We start from the raw sequence: 23066 nt of genomic DNA on the forward strand, positions 1-23066 counted from the left end.
AATAAAATGGTAAGGGTGCAAGATGCCCTCTGCACAGAGACCACCTACAAACACAATTTGAGAGAGCAGTCTCTGCTCCTTCCTACCAACTCTGTGAACACTAAGGCCCAAATCCACAAAGGTATTTAGGCACCTAAAATAAAAGTTAGGCCTGTAAATACCTTTAAATAGATCTAAGCCTACAAGTAAAACCCTGGTTTCACTGAAATCCATCAAAGTTTTGCTATTGACATCAGTGGAGTCAGTATTTCAGTCTAGCTGTCTAAAAGGAGGCAGGGCTAGTGCAGAGTTGTGACAGCTTCTTCCCAGCAAAGCACCTGACCAGAAGAGCTGGCTAGGGACAGAATAGGCAGCTCACTATACCCCATTCCAAGTAATGTAGCTTCTTCCTTGGCCAGCAGGGCAGAAAGTAGCACCATTACAAACTAGCCCAAAAGCATCTCAGAGTCATCTTTGTCATATCAATAGTAAAGAAAACAGTTGTATGAGTACTTTTCTTCAGAGAGTATTATGCAGTCTGAGTGATGGAACCACATTAAGATGGACTGATGGCACTTATTTGTGTTAAAACATTACCTGTTTTTTATGCAACTGAGGCCCAATCTAGTAGGAAGCACCATGGTATAATGTATAGGGCAGTGGCCTAGGAGCCTGAGATTGTATTCCCAGCTTTGCCACTAACCTGCTCTGTGAATTTTCAGCAAGTCATTTCACCTTCCTATACCTCTGTTTCCACTCCCACCCTTTGTATGTCTTGTATATTTAGACTGCAAGCTCTCTGAGGGCAGGGAACTTGTTCTTGTTTTGTGTAGAGACAGCAGCTAGCACATTGGGGCCCTGATCTTGATTGAGGCCTCTCGGAACTACTGCAATACAAATGATAAATGTTAATAACAACGTTCTGAGATCCTCAGTGCAATTTTACTCAGGCAAATGCCCAATAAAATCTGTGGGAGTTTGCCTAAGGTTTGAGTGTGCAAAGAACACAGGATCTGCCCTCCAAACAGAGTCATCAATGAAAATTACTCTCAAATGAGAATAAAGGAAATTGACAACCCTCACAGAATTTCCTTATGAAAGGGACATTTCAAAAATAGTGTTGTTAAAAAATCAGTTTTTAATCAAACCTATAATTGTTTTCACAATGGCTTCATATTAAAGTAACATTTTTCTTTGGATGTAAAAATCCTTCCAGCAATTTGCATCCTGAACATTGCCCATTGTGGTGCAATGGAACCTGAAACTGGCCTGAAAGCTAAAAATGGCTTGAAACAAACAATGAAAAAGACTAGTTTATTTTCACTGATCCCTTTGAATGAAATGTTTAAATAAAATAAAAATAAACAAAGGGCAAAGCACTAACTGGGAAGGGTAGGTGAGATCTGAAAGGTGGATTCATTTATAATAATCTGAACCCGGCTGTGGGTAACACAGGGAAGGGCTGGTCTCTAAATATGGGATTTTCGATCTGTCCCTTTAGGTTGCTGAATATAAACTCAGAGCTAGCAACTGTATGAATGGGCGCTCGGGGGAGCTCCCTTTCTTCCCATCAAGGGCGTGTCTTTTCTTGCACCTCTTGACTGTGTGTCTGCCAGCGGTGCCAATCTGAACGGTGAAATTGCAAAAGGAAGCTGAATGTGGCCTTCACTCACTGCCCCCACTAAAAAACAAACGACAAAAATCTTTCCTCCCCATTTTCTAACGGTGGGCGGCCCACCCTGCGCATTGGCAGAGGGGGTAGCACTAGTGGAAGGCTGGGGCTAGGATCCCTTCTCCGCCTCTCATTCCCGGGCTGGTACAACCTCCCCCTCCGCCAGCCACTAGCTCTACCGCTTTAAATCGCAGGCCTGGCCGGAAGGGCCCTGGAACAGCAGCTGGTGGCTATTTATACTCGGGCTGGAGGCTGGCGCAGGGGGAGCCGGACTTTGCCGTTCAGTGCGCCGGTGAGGGGGCGGGCACCGGGCTCGCGGAATTCTGTCTCCTTCAGGCGCCGGCTCGGTTGTGCAGGCGGGGGGGGGCCTGCAAAGGGGCGTTTCCTTCCTGCTGCCTATTGCCATGCATGCAGCCGGGGCCTGACGGTGCGCCCCCACCCCACCTCCCGCCGTCGCCCCCCAACCCGAGTTGCCCCAGGGAGCGCCAGCCCCGCGGATCGTGCCGTAGAGACGCCGCCATGGCCACGGCGGTGTCCTCCACTCCGGGCGGCAGCGGGCGAGCGCTCAGCCGCTCGGCCGCCTTCTCCCCGGTCAGCCCGACCCGGCTCAGCCGGCTGCAGGAGAAGGAGGAGCTGCAGCAGCTCAATGACCGCCTGGCCGCCTACATCGACCGGGTTCGGGCTCTGGAGACCGATAAGTCCGCGCTGCAGCTGCGACTGGCGGAGCTGGAGGAAGGGAGCAGCCGGGAGCTGGGCAACCTGCGGCTCTGCTATGAGACCGAGCTGGCCGATGCCCGCAAGGCGCTGGACTGCGTCGCGATCGAGCGGGCCACGCTGCAGGTGGAGCTGGGCAAGCTCAGCGAGGAGCACCGGCAGCTGCACGCCAGGTCGGTCTCCTCCTCTCCCTTCCCTCGGCGCTAGCAGGGGAGGCTGTTCTCTTCACGGCCTGGCCCCTGTCACATGGCAGGGGGAGGGAGTATCCCCTGGTTCCAGCGGCTTGTACTGTTACCAGCCCCCATCCCTTCTGTCTCCCTGGCCCTCCGCCCCGCCGGCGCCCTGCCTCCTCTTCTCTTCCAATAGCAAAGAGACATAAATGCCTCTCGAAATTCCCTGACGGTTTCAGCTCCTGCAGGCAGCTCGCAGAGCGGTGTGTTGTTGGGATCTCCCGGGCACAGGCGCTTAGTAGCCAGGGACAGCCAGATCTGCTGCCTCTCCCAGAACTAATACATGCATACAGGGATCGCTTAGCTGTAAACAAATGACAGGCCTCACCTATGTTATGAGTAAGCCCTGCCTTAATGGATTACCCATGGGGGGGCTTTATAGATGTCCGACAAAACTGACTCCTGTCTGGTGGTGCCAGTTAGGTAAAGACTCTTACCCTGATGTATCCCTTCTATGCTTCTATGTATTGCTAGGGTTTGGATGTTGACTAGATCTCTAGTATTCCCATTCCAACCTTTACCATAGATCTTTGCCCTCTCTTGGAAAAAAGCCTATGGGTGTTCCTAGGCTGGTGCTATGCTTTCTCTACTTATTTGTTTGCAGGAGATATCCTGTCCTTAAGATTGTTCCTTTTCTAAGCTGCTTTTGGCTGTTTAATTTTTGGGCTGGTCTCTTGCATGCTTGGTTTTGGTTCAGCAGTTTTTAAGCTTCATAAAAACAAAATTTTTCATTTTGTGACTGGAAAGCAAAGAAAGGACTGATGCCAGTTCTGAAATGTTTCAGCTGCTCTTAGAGTTTGGGTTACTCCGCTGGCTTTGTTTACAGAACTTCAGATTTGGCTGGTCTGTATTCCTGTGGATTGGTGCTTTTCATTTCTAATTTCTGAAGCAGGTAGGCTTTAGAAATGGCTAATTTTACAGCCCCCTGAAAATGGTAGTGTGTTACACAGTACATTCAGCGACACATGTAGATCAAAATCCTAATATTTAGAGGTGCTTGTTTCTGTGCCATTCAACTGCAAGTGTCTCAGATGACTTGGAACAACCTTATCTTCCTAGATGTCATGAACTTCACATATCCTTTAAATAGCTTGGAACTCTATGCTCTGTGGTGAACAGTATCCAACACTCTTCCTGCAAGCAATAACCATTAGTTGTTCAACTTGCTTTACTACTGAGTGCTTAGTATAACTCAGTTAAAGGATAAGTGAGATGCAAGTGTATACTTGGATGAATAGCAGTAACCGAAGAGCTACTTGCAGGATGCTTTCAAAGAATGACTGGCATAGTCACACTAGTTCACTCATATCCTCCTCACACTTGTGGGAGGAGGATCGTAACAGGAGTGAGGGCTCAGGAAAAGAACACAAGTAATAGACAGGAAGGTACTTGGCATAACTGGTTTTAGAGATACAAATAACTCTGAATATAGAAATCGTGGTTTCACCTCAAATGTGAAGCCCCATTTTCCATCACTACACTACATAAGTGAATCTTAGGAAAGTTTTATATGTCCTCTGATCTTAACACTGGGGTTTACCTATATGTGCCTAACTTTCTTTAGTAAGGAAACAAGCTTTGAAAATACTGGTTTAAGTTCTTCTAATGAAGGTGAGATCCACATATTGGCTTGAGGATTGGGGGAAGAATAAAAATAACTCTGCACTGTGGAGTGGCATCCACCATTCCCAGTAATGGGACTAGCTTAGTGGCTGGCTAATTATGAAATAGTTGATACTTTCTAAAAGCTAGCCTAGACAAGGCTTTCAATAACTATGTTAAGGAGTAATGTTTAATTAGATTTTTAAAGAGGTAATCTAGACTTTTTTAGATGGCTGGAGCGTGTGCTAGCACAGGTCCACAAAGAGAATGTGTCTAATAAAACTCAAACATGCAGAACAAGAATTCCACACTAATGGAACAGATAACCTACAGTATCTATCCTCTTGCTTATGACTACACAGAGTAAAGATATATTTGGAGTATACAGCTGTTGACAGGGGAACCAATAATTGCCTTTTTGTATTAACAGCAATAATGCTCACTGAGTTTGTCTTCTCTCCCCTATGCCACAGTACAGTTTAATTGTGCAAGTGGAAAACCTGGCTTATAAACTTTCATAATTCACCCACTTCCCAGATTGCTGATTTCACCATGATAAAACAAGGGATTGTTCTTTGAAAACTCAAACTTGAGCAGAGGGCAGTCTGGTCAGGGACATATGCAGGGATTTAAATCTGAATGCCTTTTGGAAGGCTCTTTAAACACTGGTCTTCCACCCAGTGTCCTTGGCTCCCGCTGTCTCCCCTACTCACCAGACCCCTTGCTGCCTCCCCAGGCACCAATGCTCCTCCTCCCTCCCCCAATTATCCTGCACTCCCTTCTGAGCACCCCAGGTGGGTTCCAAACACTGATGGCTGTGGGCAAGGAAGAGATGAGGTTCAGCAGGCTTCCCCATGCCCCCACTGGAAGAAGCTGTATTGCTAGGCCTACTTCCCTGCTGCGGGTGCCATCTAGTGGGGTTCAGTGGCAGTGCTAGCTTCAGTGCCTTTCCCAGACATGTCCCTTCACCTGTGCTCAGCCTGTCTTCCACCCTGGCGGAAAGTGGAGAGGACAGGCTTGCAGGAGGAAATCCTGGGGCAGAAGCTGGGGGTGGCCTGTGCCCTTGCTTGCCCCCTCTTGTGCATGCCCCTGTGTCTGACAATCAGGAACGTTGCTTTGCCGTGTTAGTTCTAACAAATCAGTGTCTGTCATAGCTGTTTGAGGCTAGAAACATTATAGTGCTGCTCAATAAATCCCAGGTGCTCCATGAGTCCTCCTTTGTGTGTGTCAAACCCCATGGTGCTAGGGAAGGAAATGGCGATTTGCCTGGGGAAAGAGGTGGGCATTGGAAGGTTTTTGGTGTGCCCACGTTATGTACACCACCACAAACCCCCCACCCCCAAAACTGCCTATGTCCTGTGTCCGTCCGTCCGTCCGCATAAAAATCACCTTTCCAGAATCCTCTCCTGGGTGCCAGGGTCAAATCCCCCTCTGAGAATCAAGTGGAGGTGGGTGAGCCTGGCCATCCATCTAGGCCTGAGGCAGAGGCCTACTGGTTATCAGTCCCATTCTTCTGGTTCGCCTCTCCCCTCCCCCTCCACATAGCTGATCCAGAAGGCCAGTGAGTTAGCTTCTTTCCCAGTGAGCATGCTTAGGGAATTACCTGTAGGGTTGTGCCCTTATCATAGCCAGGATGGTAGCCTTTTAGGGCCAAAACTCCTCCTGCTGCCACAGGCAGAGCTCCATTACAGGCTGCTGGCACTCAGATTAGTGGATGATTCCAGAAATGTTTCCTGGGGGCCTGGAGCTGCTTTACCAGGGATTTGGCTAGAGTTTGAGGCAACTATTAAACATCCCTGATGTTAGTGTCAGGTTAATTCAGTCAGACTGCCTGAGCCAAGTAAGATAGGAAGCACAAGCCATGGTTTGACATGGGGGTGTAACTGAACTAACAGCACAGCTGACTGAAACTCCCTTGCTGTCCTGGCATTACATGTTAAATCTGGGTTTGAAAAACTTAGACATGCTAGCCAGAGAGGTAAATCACCGAGTCCAGAGGAAGATGTGAAAGAAAAGGTTGAGGGGTCCAACTTGAAGGTCAAAGGGACCAATGCCCACTCTTACTCCCAGCTGGTGAGAAGATGTTGGCATTTCTGAAAATGGGAGATATTGAAATCTGTGACTACTTCAGACTTGTGGGTGGATGTCTGCCACTGCAGTGGGCACTATAAGAGCATGTACAGAATGAACTGATGACTCTAGGATACAATGAAATAATACAGATGTTTGGATCCACAGTTAATGTTTGCATGCAGGTTTTTTGTCTAGTTTACTCTTTGGTGGTGGATAGTGAATTATAGCCATTACTTTTCTATTTATAAAAAAGTTAAAGAGTAGCACTCGCTATCTGTGGTAGAAACTGTAAAAGTGTAAGCAAGATCAAATAAGTTTTTTTTTTTTCCCTCCCCACCAGCTGTAAATTCTTATGAATGTAAAACTTTCACTTGCAGGAACTCTAAAAAAGAAGCTGACTTAAACCTGGCACAGGCTCGTATAAGAGACCTTGATGCTCAGCTGAACTCCAAGGAGGCTGACTTAGCAACAGCTCTGAGTGGAAAACGAAGTTTGGAAGGCAACCTTCAAGAGTTAAAGGAACAAATAATCACTGTAAGATCAATGTTGCATAGAATCTAAATTATTTCAGGGATGGTGATACCAGAAGTTCATTAAATATGATTTTCCATAAAGGATTCTGTTTTGCCTTTGCTGCTGTTTTAAACTTTTTTGGGAAAATAAGATCATGGCGTTTTAAAAAATGCATGATGTCTCTTGTACTTAATAGGTAAGGATTGGGAGAGAAGGATTTATGGAATTGTGATGAAAGCATGCTGTCCTGGTAATCCATCTATGCTGCCCAAAATATTGTCGGGGAACCACGTTACAAGCCTTGTAACCCTCAATCATAACATGAATTAATACATAAAGCCAGAAGGGTCATTGTGATCATCTAGTTTGACCTCATATATAACATTGAATGACACTCTTTAGTTTCATCTACATGGACAGGCCCAAACTATGCTCTTAATTACAGCCTATGTAACCTCCCTTGAAATGGCAGATATGGGGGAGGGGAAAATTAGTCTTCATGTTCACCTGGGTTGAAGGATCTTCTTACTGTATCTTTAAGTGCTTTACCCTAACTTTAAGAGAAACTTTCTACACATCTGATTTAATGAATGTCTTTGTTTTCTTAAAGGCTCTTCCTTTTACTATAAAGATTCCCTGAAATGTATTAAATTTTGGGTTTAGGATTATATTAGTTCAGTTTTGAGTTTAATATACAACTGCAGCTTGAGGTCTCTTATCTAAGAGGTAAGTCTGTCTGTTTCACTAGGATGGCTTAAAATGCTGCCATGAAATGTGGACATATTGGCTTGGTGTAAAAAATCACACTTGCAGGATATAATTGAGTTTTAGGTAAGGAAGACTTATTTATAATAGATGCAAACCAAGATTTCAGGCCTTTGGATTTTCATAATTCTCTTTCAAATTATGTAATTTATGTGGGAGGCTTAGATCATTTAGTATTGTGGGGGAAAATGACAATGGGCTTGTACCTCTGATAGCTATAGCATAACTACTGTATTCCTTGGCTGAGTAGGGTTAGAAAATCCTCGTTTTTCTTGTTCAGAGCATCATGAGGCTTCATACACTTGATTTGTTCAGAAGCCTGGTTCTCTCTGGAGATCTGATTTTTGGAGCAGAAAGCAGCCCTGGTTCCACTGGTGGGTGGTGTTTTTTTGGGACAGGTCTGGAAGTGTCTTCTATATGAACACCCAAATGTATTCTGAACCTTACTATTATAAATTAATAGTGAACTAAATCAGAAAGGTTCCTTCCCTTACTCAACATTGTTGGCTGTAGGAGTAACTCTTAAATCTAATGTATTATGTAATTTTGACTGTTTTTAATGTAAAAAAGTCACTTTTCTTGCATTCTGACCTACCATAAAAATCTTTCCTTTTCTAGCTTAAGTTGGCATTGGAAGATACCAAAAAACATCTCCATGGTGAAATGTTGAAGAGAGTGGACCTGGAAAACCAAATGAAAACTCTGCAAGAACAAATGACATTCCAGAAACGCCTTCATGAAGATGTATGCCTAAGTTAATTTTAACAAGGATTTCCTAGATTCCAATTGCCATTGATTTTTGTAAGGGCATTCAGGGGCAATGTTAAAATGCACTTGATTCCTAAAAAGGTAACTAGCTGAATCAACCTTATGACCCTCTGCCAGCCAGCAAAAGCCACATAGGTGGGTAAACTTCAGGGATATGCACAAATTCAGGTGACATCAGTATCTCATAATGTATTTGAGCATCTCTCTCCTTCCTCCTTACAGCTTCATTGAAATCCAGTGGAGTTACTACTCTATTATGTTAGTATTAATTAAACCATAAACTTAAGTTGCTATTCTAACACTTGTGGTGGGCAGGGGGAAGAGTCCTGTTTTTGTTGGTTTGTTTAATTCGTTACCTGCTAGAGTTTTGAGATTTTGGCTTTTGTCAAACAGTCAAAATTGTAAAGGCTTCCAGATAATATTAAGTTAGCCTTCTCTGTCAGATTAGCAAGTGTAATGTGACTACTATCCTAATACTACTCAGGTGTCTAAGTTAAAAAACAAAACCACTAACTAAATTAATAAATTGCATAGAAACAAAAATTTGTTTCCCTTATTTCCTTTTGTACCTTTCACAGTGACATACATAATCAGGTTCTGTATAATATAGGATTAACTAAATTTAGTCTGATTTCAGGTTCAGAATGGAGGTTTAGGATGAAATTTTCATGTCTAATGTCTAAGGCTACAGCTACACTGACTGCGGCAAAGTCGTCGCCGTCAGATCAATTTTTCTCTGGATCGACTGAGCGGTCAGTGAAGACCTGCTCAGTCAATCCAGAAATCAACATATTAAGACCACCTTCTCCAGTGGCGTAGCGCTGCGTCGATGGGAACGCAGTTCCTGGCGGTGCAGTGAAGTGAAGACTGGGTGCAGAAGAGAAGCAGAGAAGTCAACAGGAGTTAGGCAAACTATGCAAAAAAACTTACATAACTCCTGTCAACCGCCACTGAATCTTGGCAGTAAGTGTAAACAGGGTCTAAGTGATTTCGGAGCCAGACTCCCACTGAATTTAAAATAGTCAAGGGCGGCAGGAGAAAAGACACTTCTGACTTCATCTGGGGAGGGGAAGAAGCCATTGTCTTTTCCAGCTAGACTGGTAACAAGGAAAATGTATTGACAGCCTAATCAACAGGCAGGGGAATACACTTTCAGCTAATGAGAAGCCTGTAGTTGGAAGATCTTTAAAACAAGAATGAAAAGTAATAATTTATTATAGGGAAAATAACCCAGCATGATCAGGAATTGGATTACCTAATGGGCCTCTCCATCTTAAACCCCCTATGATTCAAAAACAAATAACCAAGTACTTGACAATAAATATCTGCTTTAGCATTGAGTGACTGACTTGCTACACTGGTTAATTATTAAAGCAATTGCATAAGCTCAGTTACTCAAACTAAAAGGAATGTCACTTGACTTTTGATAAGCAATCTACTTATTCTCATCCTCTTCCAGGAGCTCAAGGAAACAAAAAGATTCCATGAGAGCAGGATAGCGGAAATAGAATCTGGTCGTCAGAGAGAATTTGAGAGCAAACTTTCAGATGCTCTGCAAGGACTCCGAAAGGAGCATGAAGAACAAATTCAAGAATACAAAGATGACTTGGAGCGAACATTCAGTGCCAAAGTGAGTCTTCAAAAGGTGCAAATGACATGAACAAGCTGTCATACTTTCTGCATCTTCATATGACTAGGAAGCATTTTGACATTTCCCAAAAATAGCTGACTAATTTATTTGACACTGGATATGGTCCATCTGCTTCAGGTAGTAGAGTCCCTTGAAACAGAAGACTTGTCCTACAGTAGGAACCACCATCCTGAATCACTTATTCTCTAAATAGTTTCTCTAATATCTGGCAATTGAACTTGCTATCTGCTGTCACTTCACAGTATCCTATAAAATTGGTTGAGATGTATAGGTCTATCCTTATCCTCCAAAACAGGAGTAGTTGGGAATGTATAAAGTTAAAGTTGTTCATACTATCAGCAAACTTCAGTGTTGGCTATAAAGTGATTATTACACATCTAAACTTTTATATAGATGTTATATGCAGAGGGCCAAGTTCTTGTCTGTTGGTGCAGTCTCACTAAAGTTAACGTGGTATAAAAACTGACTAGAATTTAGTCTATTGCTAGTATCCTCATCTTAATTCCTAATTTCCTCCTTTTTCCCTTTTCTTAAAGGAACATTACCTCAAACTTTCTGCTTGCTCTATGACTAGCTTCATTCCTGAATACCCAGTTAAACATGGCTATGCCTTTTTGTTCACAAAGCTCTGGTACGCCGGTCTGGTAATTGGTGTGAAGGAGCAGTGGAAGAGCATTATTGACAGAGAAGCATATTTAATATCCTGTATTGTACCAAGGCAGCTTCCTATCCCATTAGCCATGGTACCTCCTAATGATCTCCAGTCTCTCTTCTCTAGTGGCTTCATTTCTGTGCTGCTTCTACAATTCTTTGTAACAGAGGAAATACTGCATAATTTAAGCAATGTGGGGAGAGCTGGGTTAGGGTTATGTGATGTTGAATTATGACTTGGTAAGGTCCATTTCCACTGAAAGCTATGTTAAAGTATCTTCTGACATAGGTAAACTGTGTGCAGATTCTCTACATCTTAATACACATGCGACTAAATCTGTCCCTTATGTGCCTATAAATCACTTGGTAACACTTTTTACTAAAATAAAGTCACCCGAGTCCTAATGAGTTTTATTACTAACAGCTGTTTCTTCCTAGATGGAGAATGCCCAAATTTCTGCCGCAAAAAATAGCGACTTTGCCAATGCTGCTCGGGAGGAACTAATGGAAATGAAGATGAGAGTTGACACTTTGACATCCCAGCTTAATCATTATCAAAACCAGGTAGTGTTTGGCATGCTTCAATGAGACCATTGGGTTTTTTCTTCACTTGTATTTTCTACACTAACTTTTTTTTCCTCCCAAAATTGCTCTTCTGACTGAGCTCTATTCTTGGCATCTTTCTCTTATTTAAAGTACTCATTAATAACTAAACCTTATTAAATCTAAGAACTCTGCATTGGAGAACAGAATAAGAGAGTTACAGGAGACCCTGGATTATGACCGTGAGATGCATCGAAGACGTATGGCTGAAAAAGATAAAGAAATGGCACAAACCCGGCGGCAGATGCAAGCGCAGTTGGAAGAATATGAGCATCTACTAGATGTGAAGTTGGCTCTAGACCTGGAAATAAATGCCTACCGAAAGATGCTGGAAGGAGAGGAACAGAGGTAGGATACAATATTAAGCTATGCAAGAAGATTTTCTTCCTCCAACATACCTTCATGCTATAAGTCTATGTACTGTAATGTTGGCCTTTAAAAAGCATTAAGAACTCTTGACTGTTTAACCATTTACCATAGAGAGTCTGTCCATGGACATCTTAATTCCTGCAGTGTACATAAGGAAAGAGAAGCTAGTGCAACAGCTCAGGGGCAGAGGGAAGAAGTGGAAATTCCATAGCTGCTTCTGAACTCTTTTTGCAAAAACTGGAAGCAGGCCATAAACTTTCCCAAGTTGTTCACTGGGAAACTCCTTGCCATAAGATAAAAAACCATACTCAAGACTTCAATTAAAGCTGACAACAGCAGGGAAGCTACATGGGGTCTGGGCACAATGGGGTTAAGGGGGGAAAACTACATCCTTCACAATTTATATACCTAACATGGTCACTTGGCTCTTCTAGGCTAAAATTATCATCCAGTCCATCTTCCCAAAGTGTCGCAACCCAGGCAACAACCAGTCATGGGCGTCGCTTCCTGCATGGAAGAAAGAGAAAATTGAAAGAATCCAAAAAGGGAGAACACAGTGTCAGCTTTAAGATTGTTCAGCATGCATCCTGTTCAGGAAATGTGTCCATAGAAGAAATTGACACAGAAGGGAATTTTGTCAAGCTTAAAAACAGCTCTGATGAGGTACTCCTTCCCTGCTCTCTAATGGCTGATAGCCCATCAAACAAAACTTCAACCTCCCTTCCCCTTACATAAAATAGCTGCACATTAAGCTAAGTGGTGCCTTCTAGGCCAGAATCATAAGGCCCAGTTTATTCAGCACTTTGCTTTTTATCACTCCTAGTGTTCAAGAAATGGTCAATGGCAGCCGTTGCTTGTTAGAGAAGCCACAAGACAGTCTGAGAAAGACACCACTTTATTGAAAACTGTAGCTGGAGGCCTTTCTGCATCCACAGTCACATCAGCTTAATCAAGGATAAAAGCACTTAAGGTGCTTAGTATGTTGGATAATGCCAATAGCTGTTTAGATCCTTTGCAGCTTAGTTTTAGCTGTTATAAGAGCCTGTGAGGAGTCCAGAAGGGCTCCTACGCTGCAGTCCCACACAAAGCAGGCTTCTCTGACCAATTAATCAATAGCTTTTACCTAGTCTACAAATACCTAAACTGCTAGGTATTGTGGGAGGGTTCTGCTCACTCCATTAAATGTTTCTCTGCTGGGAAGTCTCTGGCACAAGCCACAGTCAAGACTGGTATCCCTCTATTCTTCAACTGGCATGTTAGGAACAGTCAAAGTGCCCTAACAAACTAGGCAGTGCTTCAAAGTAGGTTCTCCCAACCTTGGGCAGTTAGTGGTTAGCTTTAGGCTGGCTAGACATCAAAGGCTGGACAACATCCACAGCTCTTCAGGTCCCTCTTGCACATGCTAAACTTGACTTGCTGAAGAGGTTCTGCCAGCAGAACCAGGGCTGAAGAAATCCTACCCAAAGGCTGCTTATAGTAGCCCAAGCTGCCCATAATCCCTTCTTCACTACTGCTGGGAACTCACTGAATTGTGTGGGATGAGTTCAGAGCAGAATACCCAGTAGAGGGCATTGGTCAGACTTTCAGTTTCTGACTACTACAAATTCTCCATAAGAGTCACAAGTGGAATAGGCAGTACTTGTACTGCTCCTCTGGATGTGGAGAATTCAGGGGCAAAGGATTCCTAACAAACACGGAGATCTGTTAGTACAGAGGCCATAGGTCTTCGCACAACACCCTTGCCCCATGGGATCCTGGCTTCTGAAGTTACAGTAATGCCATTTGACTCCCTTCCAGGGGCAGGCTTCCTACCTGCTTTGGGATGGGATTGACAGGATATCACATACAAAAATATAGATCTTAAGCAGGGAAATCTTCACACACTTGAAGGGATAATTCCACAAATAAGTGGTTTGGGCCTATTCCCCACAATTGCAGAGCCCTAGGCATGAACAGGAAGAAAATGCTGCATTACAAGGCAAGCTTTCCCTCTAAAGCAGAGGGTCTGACTTGATGCATGGTTCTTAAGATGGCAACTGGAATATAGAAAAGCTGTACAATTCAAACACTTGTGCACTTGTAATAGGCTTGTTTTTGCTGCAGTATATGACAATGGTAGTTCTCCTTCTACTGTCACCTCCAAACTATAGCTGCAGGATAGGCTAGAGGTTAGATTCTCAGACCATACATCTTGCTTTGACTCATCTTATGTAGAGAACTTCAGATGCTTAGAATGGTTCTGGAATCTCCTCTTTGCTCTGTTGACTAGAATTGTTAAAGCCCTGTCTTCTGAACTAGTGAATAACTTGAAACTGATTAAATGTATAATGATTTATAGCATGGGCTCTCAACCTGGGGATCATGTACCTGAGGGTAAGAGTACATGAGTATCAAGAGAAAGTGAGGGTGGTCAATTATATTCCTGGCTGAGAAGGGGAGGGGCTTAGTAGGGAAAAGGTTGAGAAGTAAAAATTGAATGTTATGAAACCTCACAAATCATCAGTCAGCCTAACCCTAGCTGAGAACACATGTAGACTGAAATGGTATGAAGCAGTCAATAGAGGTGGCATCCTTTAGCCTAAATAGTGTGTGGCCATTAGTCATTGGACAAGATCTAGCTGTCTGATTTTAACAGCCAATATCCTGGAGTAATGTGTCTCCAAACACTCTTAAAGTGCTATTGATGCCTACATTACCCTAAATTAAAAGCTTATTCATGATCCTGAATGCTTCATAAAATCTAGTGAATGAGGGGGCTGAGACAAGGATACATAGTAAGTCCAATACTTATTTCTTAATCACTGATCACTGCTGCAGACAATATTCAGGTACTCTATGGGATCAATCATTGCTGCCAGGATGTTCAGTGCTAACATGGAACATAGCCTTAAGTTAGGGGCCATTCTTACAGTGTACATTTATCTTCAGAGGAACTGTACCTTCCAAACCAGAAGGTAGGAAATGTAAAATGGCCTAGACTAACAAATGGTGACAACACACAAGCGTGATCTCTTTAGGATGTCCATCTAGTTAACCTTCATATCCTCTTGTAATAGTATCTTGTCTTCCTACCTGTAGGATCAATCACTAAATGGATGGGTACTAAGACGACGACTTGGAAGCTTGTCTGAAATAATATACAAATTCCCTGCTCGGTTTATCCTTCAGGCAGGCCAGGTAGTTACGGTAAGTAATTTAACACTGCCTTGCAAATCTGACTTGTCAAGCAAGTAATTCTGTTTGACTTAATCAGTTTGTTTTTTTTTAAACTCATGATGATGCTAGGAAATTTTTCCTGGCACTTTTGGCAAGACTGACACCTAGCCAGACTGGTAAATTTAAGTAACTTTAGGAATTAAGTAACTGAGCACCATTTAATAGTTGAGGCCTGATCCTAACCCTAGAGGAGTGACCTCCCTTACACTTGTTGAAATGGGACACATTCTGAGCCTAAGAGGTTTAGTTTTTTTCATATACAACCTAAAAATGGACCAGTGAGGAATGGGGGTGGGGGAACACGCATGCTGCATGGCTCACTTTCTAACGTGTGCAATTCTTCCTATCTCTTCTGCTGCACAACCGATTAGAGCAAGGGCTGTGGAAGCTAATGGACTGGAGAGACACTTGGAGAGCTGCTCCCTGGCCTGGAAAGGGGGCTGCTCGGTCTGTCTTCTCCCTAGTACTGTGCTCAAGGGCAATTGAAGTAGTCCGGTTCACGTGCCTGGTAGTGAACGTCAACCTGTATTGCACTGTACTAACTGGCTTGTTTGGTGTTTTTTGCAAAAAATTAACACTGCTAGTGCTTCAGCTGTGTTAGGGGCAGCAGTGTTGAGCCCATGCTGCCACCAGCCTGTTCAGCACAATATCTGTTAGACGTACTCTAAGCGTCTGCCAAACCCTGCTCAGAACATATCTAGCTGCCAGCAGAAAACCTGTGCATTTAGACTAGCTTAGACAAGGCACTACTGAACGCTACACAAACCTGCCAGCACTAGGTAAGTGACCCCCAAAAGTCTGATGTTGGTTCGTGGGATGAAATTGTTGGCCAGAAACAATCTCTCCATTCAGAGGGTGTAGCAGGTAGAGCCTACCATTAGCAGCAATTCCTGCTGCACTTCTTCCACACTGCTGCTGTAGTGAGTAGACTGTGTTCAACCAACTCCAAAGGCAGTTCATGGAACTTGCACTAATTTACCACTTAAACCTGTTTTTGAGCACCTCAGAGTTTACACTAGACACATTTGGTCCAGAAGAGAACATGAGTTGTATACACTTACTCAAAACTGAATTTGGCCCTTAATGTTTGAATACTAATCTATTGATGATTTAAAATGAAGATTAATTTTAAAGCTCAGTTAAATATTTCCCCTCTTTCTGAAGATCTGGGGTGCTGATGCTGGTGTAAACCAGAGTCCTAGTGATCTGGTCTGGAAATCCCAGAAGTCTTGGGGAACTGGGGATAACATTGGTGTTACACTCATCAATGCTGATGGAGAGGTAAGTGAAGCAATAACCAGCTGCCCTCTTTTAGTCTTCGGCTTGCTTAAGAACAAACTTAAGCTATTGTCTTTGGTGGGGTGGGGGGCAACTTATTGCAGGAGACTGCAGAACGGAAGATCATACATGTATCCAGAGGAGAAGGTGGTGGTGAACTGGAAGAGGAGTTTGATGAAGAAGAAATAACGGGGAGCGAAATGGAGTTTCATCGTCGGGTAAGAATCTTTCCAAATTCAGAACATATTAGCAACAGAAGTAATCAATGGCTTTCTTTTTGTAGTAGTAAACTGTACTTAAATCATGCCCCCCCCCAAAGTATTGTTTATAGCATACAACTCTTGCCATTTTTCTCCCTGATATCAGACCAAAAGAAGAAAAAAGAAATGTTGTTTGGTTTCATGATTGTTTCCTGTGAGCATCACAAAATAGGTGAGACCAGAGTGATCATCACGCTTGTTTCAGAGTGCACATTGTGCTTGTTTTTCTGGCAGAAACATTTGCTTCATCAGTAGTGCTGACATATCTTGCCTATATGTAGTCTCTGCATGGCTTAGCACATGAGCTGCAATCAGCGCCTCACATATCCAATCTGGGAGCGCAGTGTTGCTGTAGTTAAATAGAATGTGAACCCTCTAACACTCTGATCAGTGAAACATACCCTGAAGCAGTAGTTATTAACTGAAACTACCCCCAGCAGTCTGTGTTCATGCCTATGAACAAATTCACAAGCTAATTGAGGTACAAGACAGAAGTAACAAAATACTTATGCTTATGTGTGCTGTACCTAGCTTATAGTTTTATATAAGCTTGGGTACTGTGTACATATAGCTTATGTGTACTGTACTTTAAATCTCTTGTTGCTTGCATGATTGTGGAAACAAAATAGAAAAGGGAATGTGGAGTGACTGCCTTCATTTGGAATGTCAGATCTCTGTGTTCTTGCTATTGTTTCATAACAGCAACTTCAAATCTGAACTATAGAAGGAAAGTATTTCCATTTGAAATGTACTAAAGCCCCTGAATAATACACTCATAAGTGCCTTGGGCTCCTAAAGCCATTATTAATAGGTGCTTTTGAAACTTATCCACTGCTTAGAGATCTACCTGCTTAAGATTAATCCCCACCTCCCACTAGCATCTCTTCCCTTGAGTCTACTTCCCAGCTGGGATAGGGGAACACATGCAGGTCATGTTGTTGGAGTAAGCCCACTTAAATAGCCAAAGCATGTTCTGGTTTCAACTTAACTCGTGTTGCCTGGCCACTTTCTGGATCATGGTCTCATGTGAAAGACCTACCACACATCCTCCAAGTGGGGCTTGAGTTGTGGATTACAAAATAACTCCTAGCGATGAAGATTAATTGGTGTATTAGATTTGTGCTGGTCACCTAAATCAATCACTCAGGTGAACTCTAAAGTTTAGTACCAAGACTTTCTTACTGCATCAGTTACTCACAGTTGTGAATACTTCTAACAATTTTCAGTTTTCAGACTATAGAAGTCCTGACCCTAGTAGAACTCAGTTTGGCTGGGACAGTCATGCAAGCCTGTAAGCTATACTTTTAAGTGCGGCTTTATACTAGCTGTATTGGGAGGAATGCCTTTGTATCTGATCTCTAACTTCACCGCTCTCAACTCCCCAAAAAGAGTCAAACATTAAAATAAAACTGGTCTTTTGAGTTGCATATTCTAACACATGGATCTAGTATGGGGCTTTGACTTTTGCAGCCATGGATCTTAAAGGTGTCTACAGTTTTTATCCTGTCAAACCATGGGCTGTACTAAACTAGTTCTTGCCTAAAGTCTCTCACAAGGGATACAGGAGTTGCCATATAGAATGAACCAGTTGTCCCTCTTGTTCAGTATATATCCAGGTGCTTTAGAGGGGAAAAATACCATGCCCCTAGCTAATTACAATACTAGGCTTTTGGAAGGATGACTTCTTCCTGATGCTAGTTGGTAACAATCTTGCAATGCAGAACTAAGGTGCAGAACTATTTTCTGAAATGTTCTTGATTAAGATCAGGGGTTCAGCTTTTTTAAAATTGTGTGTCCATAACCTTTACTCTTAACTTGAAGCCCCTCTTACAAACTAATGTAGATTCTACTTGAAATAACGGTCTTTTGATCCTGTTGCCTAACTGCATAGGCTAGGAAACCTTTTTAAGCACATCTTGATGCCCACAAAGATTTCAGGGCAGTATTTCTAAATTTCAGCATCAGAGTACTAGTGGACATTATGACCCTATGCACTAGGTCAGAACACTACTCACCTCACTGAAATTTGGCCCAGTCTCCCCTCTGTCATGTAGGAGGGGCAGCTGGGCCAAATTTCAATGAGTGGCATTGCATCACCCGTGAGTGTGAGTAGGAAGGCTCACTGTGTCCCTCACCCGCCAGTTGAGAATTGCTATCAGAGATGACCTGTGTGTCTATGCAGAGAAACTGACTGGCTTGTTTGACGATAATGTTCCTCTCAAATTGATACTGAATCATTGTTCTTTAATAAAACTGTCTTACTTTGGTAAAGTAATCGGCTTGAGTCCAAAACATCTGTTAATCTTCATAAGAATGACTTGTCATGCAGGTGAGTTCCTGAACAGAAATTGGAGACGAACACACCTTTGCCATTCCTTAAAAGAATGTAGATAGCCTAGGAGTGTAGAATTGCACTCAGACTTCATATGAAACATTTTGAACTCCCAGAATGAAACTAGACTGACACTGGTTGCTTAGCCTAAAATAATTAAACTAAAATGACACCCTATCCCCAGTTACACTATACTAGTAGGATCAGCACACTGGGATAGAATTCCATGGACATGCAGGGATTCAACATCTTTCAGCTGTTGCTATGTAAACTAAAATTCAGGTCCATCCGCAATCCCCAGATTCACAACTCATGTTGGGTGGGAAAACTTCAAAAAAAAAAAAACAACTTTCTATTAGAAATGTTTCCATTTTTCAACCCAGTTCTGTTCGTTAAACTTCAGCTCCCATTCGTGAATTGAGCATCCAGTACTTAACCTTTAGTCTGATTAGGTTAATGAAAGCAAAGCTAACTTCAGTCTGAGGAAGGAAAACTTTTATCTGTTGCAATCATCTGAAATCGGATTTGAATCTAGTAAGTTTCTTGTGGATCCTCCTACTATCTCACTAAACAATTTTTATTGATGTAGCCAGCACTTCAGGCAAGATGCCTCTGCTAAGCCCTTAAACCAGGTTGAAATTCAAATATAGCACATACTAAATAAGACTTCTTTTTTTTTTTTTTCCCCCCCGGTAATCCTGCTTCACTTTGCTAGCAGCCTAAAACAAACTTTGAAGGAACTATTGACTTAATGCAATAGGCATGTCTAGCTAAAACAAAATCCATTTTGCTACCGTCTGTTAAATTGTTTAACTAGCAAGAATCCATACTGTGGGGACATAAGGTCCCATAGCATTACAAGAGCGAAAAGCCAGAAGAGTAGTGAAGAGAAGTGGTAAGAATTCCTCATGTATTGCTGCATTGGGTGGGTGCAAAGAACATGTATTTAATAACGAGGCCATCTCTTACAACTTTTTCCTATTGCTTCTGCTCTGTCACTTCAGTTATCTTTTAAAGCATGATTTTGCATGTATGTAAGATGACAAGCTTTGAATTCATTAGACTGATTTGCTTGCTTTGACCATGTCAATTCAGAAGCCATCTCCTATGTTATGGTTTCTGCTTTGCTTAAAGCAGAAATAAATTTAACCCTCAAAATAATTCTTCTCTAGAACAAAGAATAATCACATGGGTTAGAAGGTAAATAACTAAACCCTTAATCATGCATGCCCCTTCATTCTTTCCCTTGTTAATCTTGATTACAATAGATACATTGTATATAGCCAGTAGTTCATAATGCTTAACCTATTTACTTTCTCTTTAGTGTCTCCAGCAAAATGAAGATCCTAGCTGTTCTATCATGTAACTAAACCAAGGTAGAGACTATCTAAAAACACTACTTAAACCAGAGTGACTCTTCAGACTGCATGAATCTTCAGCAGTTTCTGGAATATGTGAATCTTGAACTTTTTTTTTATCCTATCTGACCTGTTTTTGAGAGAAGCATCCTCCAGAATGTGAAACTTATTTGATATTGGGCCCCGCCTTCAGTGAAACTAGAGCAAAGTGTACATTTCTTTTTCATGACAAATAGAAGTACTGTGATTTATTCACCCACAACAACTTGTCCTAAAGGACTGTGCATAAAGTTTACAATCTCCTGCTAGGCATGTCTTATCCTTGCAAAGGATGGTAAAAGCTCACAAATTTAATGGCTTCAGCTTTCTGAACTCCTACTTATTCAAAGTATTTTCTCAAAAGTATACTTAGAAGAAAAACTGTTTCAAGTCTGACTGAAAAACTTAAGTGAACCAAATACTGCCTTGTCTTGCACCTGATGCAGCTCCACTGAATTGAAAGTCAGAGCAAACTGTTATCCTTGTGTTTTCAAATACCCCACTACTCATTTTGTGCTTGGAGTCTGATACTAAAGTACAAACAATTGGTCTAATCTGAATGATAATCTATGGAGTGTAGTTTTAAAATGAGCAAGCTATTTGTAAAATATTTATTTTTAACTTGTAGTTTAAAATCAACCAGTATACTGTTTCTATAGCCTAGTATCTGTTAAACTAAAAACTTCTTCCGTATTTATTAAACTATGTACAATAATACTTTGTGGATAGAAGCAATGTACAGTGAAATGTTTAACTTTGAGGCGAGTAGTTATGTACTGTAAATGTGAACTCAAGTCTGAAAACACAAAGGTACTGGTGTATTTAACCACAGTAAATCCTTAGCAATGCTAAGTTAACTGCTTACTTGGCAAAACGTTAATGGGAACAGAACTAATTTAATTGAACAGTTTGCTATAGCAGTCATTGGAATATGTGATCTCTAAGTCTTGAGACCTTTTAAAGCAAGTTCCCTGGCCAGTTAAACATCTGAAATAAGGATGTGCAGTTTACAGTCACTTCTGTATTTGTAATTGAAGTGAGGACAACTTTGGTTTGTCAGAAAGCTAGATGTGGTCCCTATTAGAGCACTGAGTTTGGGTGGATTAATGTACAGCATTATAACAAAGTACAGTACAACTAAAATGTCTAGATCATCAGGGTTGGTCATGGGTAGCCACACTCTACCTTTATTTGTTACTAAATGTGTTTATCTAGTGGCTATACTATAAAGTGGGAAATGACCCAGCAAGAGTCCCTAGTTAAGCAATACTAGTCTGTTTCCTTGTAAAAAGTTAGCTGATAATGCAGCCCCCTCTGAGCACTGGAGCAGCTTTCAGCATTCTTTGTTGCCTTGCCAAAGGTCTGTACTGAATAGTATTTTTGAATTTTAAGATCTGGCCCATGTTAGGACACAGCTTTTAATGCAATGCTCTTTCTTGACTGCTTTAGAGTTCCTTTCAATAGGGCTAATTAAAAATATGGCATTTTAAGACACTTTTCACCAAAATGGTGAATGAGGTTTGGCCTTTAGCAGACCCAAATCCTTCATTTTTGTTGCACCTTGTCACTTTAGAGGAATTTAAAATAGGCTCTGTTTATGATCTTGCTGTGTTTATAATCTTGGGCTGTTCAACTGATTTTTTTACTATTAAAGATATTTTCCATGTACATTATCACTCTTTGGACTTTAATGTTTAAATTTATAACTGAATCTGTCTAGTAAATTGAGCATTATAACATCTGTATTGTTTGTAAATTCTAATGCTAGCTAAGAAAAACATACACCTAAAGAGCTAGTGGTTTTTTCACATGTCAAACAGTTACTAGTATAGTATGCTCTAGGTATGTAAAGATGAAATACTGGAAATGTTTGATTCAAACTATTGCAGTTTCTCCAATTCAACTACATACAAACTGCAAGTAACTCCATTTTATTTTCAAATAGCTAGTCTTATGGGGCTGTTTACATCCTTCCAGAATTTAAACCACCCCCAATTTTTTTCACTATTCTGGAATGAATTTATATATTAACCTAACAAAGGTTCCAGTCAGTCCACTCCTGCTCTAGTCAAGCCTAGATTTAAGTAATTTAGAGCAAACACTTCAAAATAGTTCTATCCATAAGCAGAGAGGAAAGGTTTGAAGGGGGGGGGAAGGTTATTTCTTGTCTATATATAGACCAGATACATTAAGCCAGCACCACTTGTGATAACATTTGTTGGAAGAGACCATAATCTCTAGGACAAGGTCTCATGTTAAAAATCAACAATTAGGAGTTTACCCTTTTTTATGCTTGGAGGAAATTCTGAAAGTAATAGAACTCACCCTGCTGTCTTTACACTCCTGTTTCAGAATGTGTCTACCTGAAGCCACTACCCCATACAGATAAGTAGAAAAAACTAACTAAATATCTGTCCCTTACTCTTCCAGGAGCGTGAGGACTTAACCTCCATGCCTAGTTTCAAAATGTAGACCCTCTGGTAGGCCCCCTTAAATGGCTACCTTCCACCTCCCTGCAGTATGGATCTGTCCTACCTGAGGACTAGTGCGCTGATGAGTCTTACCCTTACCTTGTTGGGTGCTGTAGCTCTGGGTGATAGATTTAAATGCAACTTCTAGGACATGACAGACAAAGTAATTAAAGACTAACCTTGCAGGGGAAGGTACAAGTTTAATGTAAATATGGGGGGGAGCACATAAACTACTTGAATAGGTTAAACCCCACACCAATGCTCAGATCCCCCTTAAAAGAAACATCTTCAAAATATCCCTTCAGAATATTAAAAAAAAAATCAGATGGATACAACTCCAGTCTGCCCCAAGGTAGGTGGTCTGTGTGTACACACTGGTGGTGGAGTTCTAGACTGCCTGAATGGAATTGAACTATATACACTAAAACTGGAAGCTCCCCCTGTAGCACTGGTGTGCAATAATGGTACCCTCCTTTGACTTACCTCTAATGCCTCAGCTGCAGTCCTTTTCTTTCTACTTAA

General features: G+C 41.9%; 1 protein-coding gene across 2 annotated transcripts; it reads left to right on the forward strand.

Moving 5' to 3' along the window:
* Positions 1-1731: 1731 nt before the first annotated feature.
* LOC137158122 (lamin-B3-like) lies at positions 1732-21958 on the forward strand. 2 transcript variants are annotated; one of them, XM_067555730.1, is made up of 12 exons: positions 1732-2538; positions 6648-6804; positions 8167-8292; positions 9776-9946; positions 11057-11182; positions 11349-11569; positions 12025-12253; positions 14669-14776; positions 15971-16087; positions 16189-16302; positions 16451-16516; positions 20001-21958. In XM_067555730.1, the coding sequence occupies exons 1-11, from the start codon at positions 2060-2062 to the stop codon at positions 16487-16489; spliced, it is 1887 nt and encodes a 628-aa protein (XP_067411831.1). In that variant the 5' UTR covers positions 1732-2059; the 3' UTR covers positions 16490-16516; positions 20001-21958. The 2 variants fall into 2 exon arrangements, with proteins under 2 accessions (XP_067411831.1, XP_067411830.1); XM_067555729.1 differs by lacking the exon at positions 16451-16516 and having other exon boundaries at positions 1734-2538.
* The last annotated feature ends 1108 nt before the right edge of the window (positions 21959-23066 follow it).

Source organism: Emydura macquarii, unplaced genomic scaffold (genome assembly GCF_026122565.2).
Source record: "Emydura macquarii macquarii isolate MOO-44397 ecotype Brisbane River unplaced genomic scaffold, CSIRO-AGI_Emac_v2 contig_1644, whole genome shotgun sequence".
In the NCBI taxonomy this organism is placed as follows: Eukaryota; Metazoa; Chordata; order Testudines; family Chelidae; genus Emydura; species Emydura macquarii.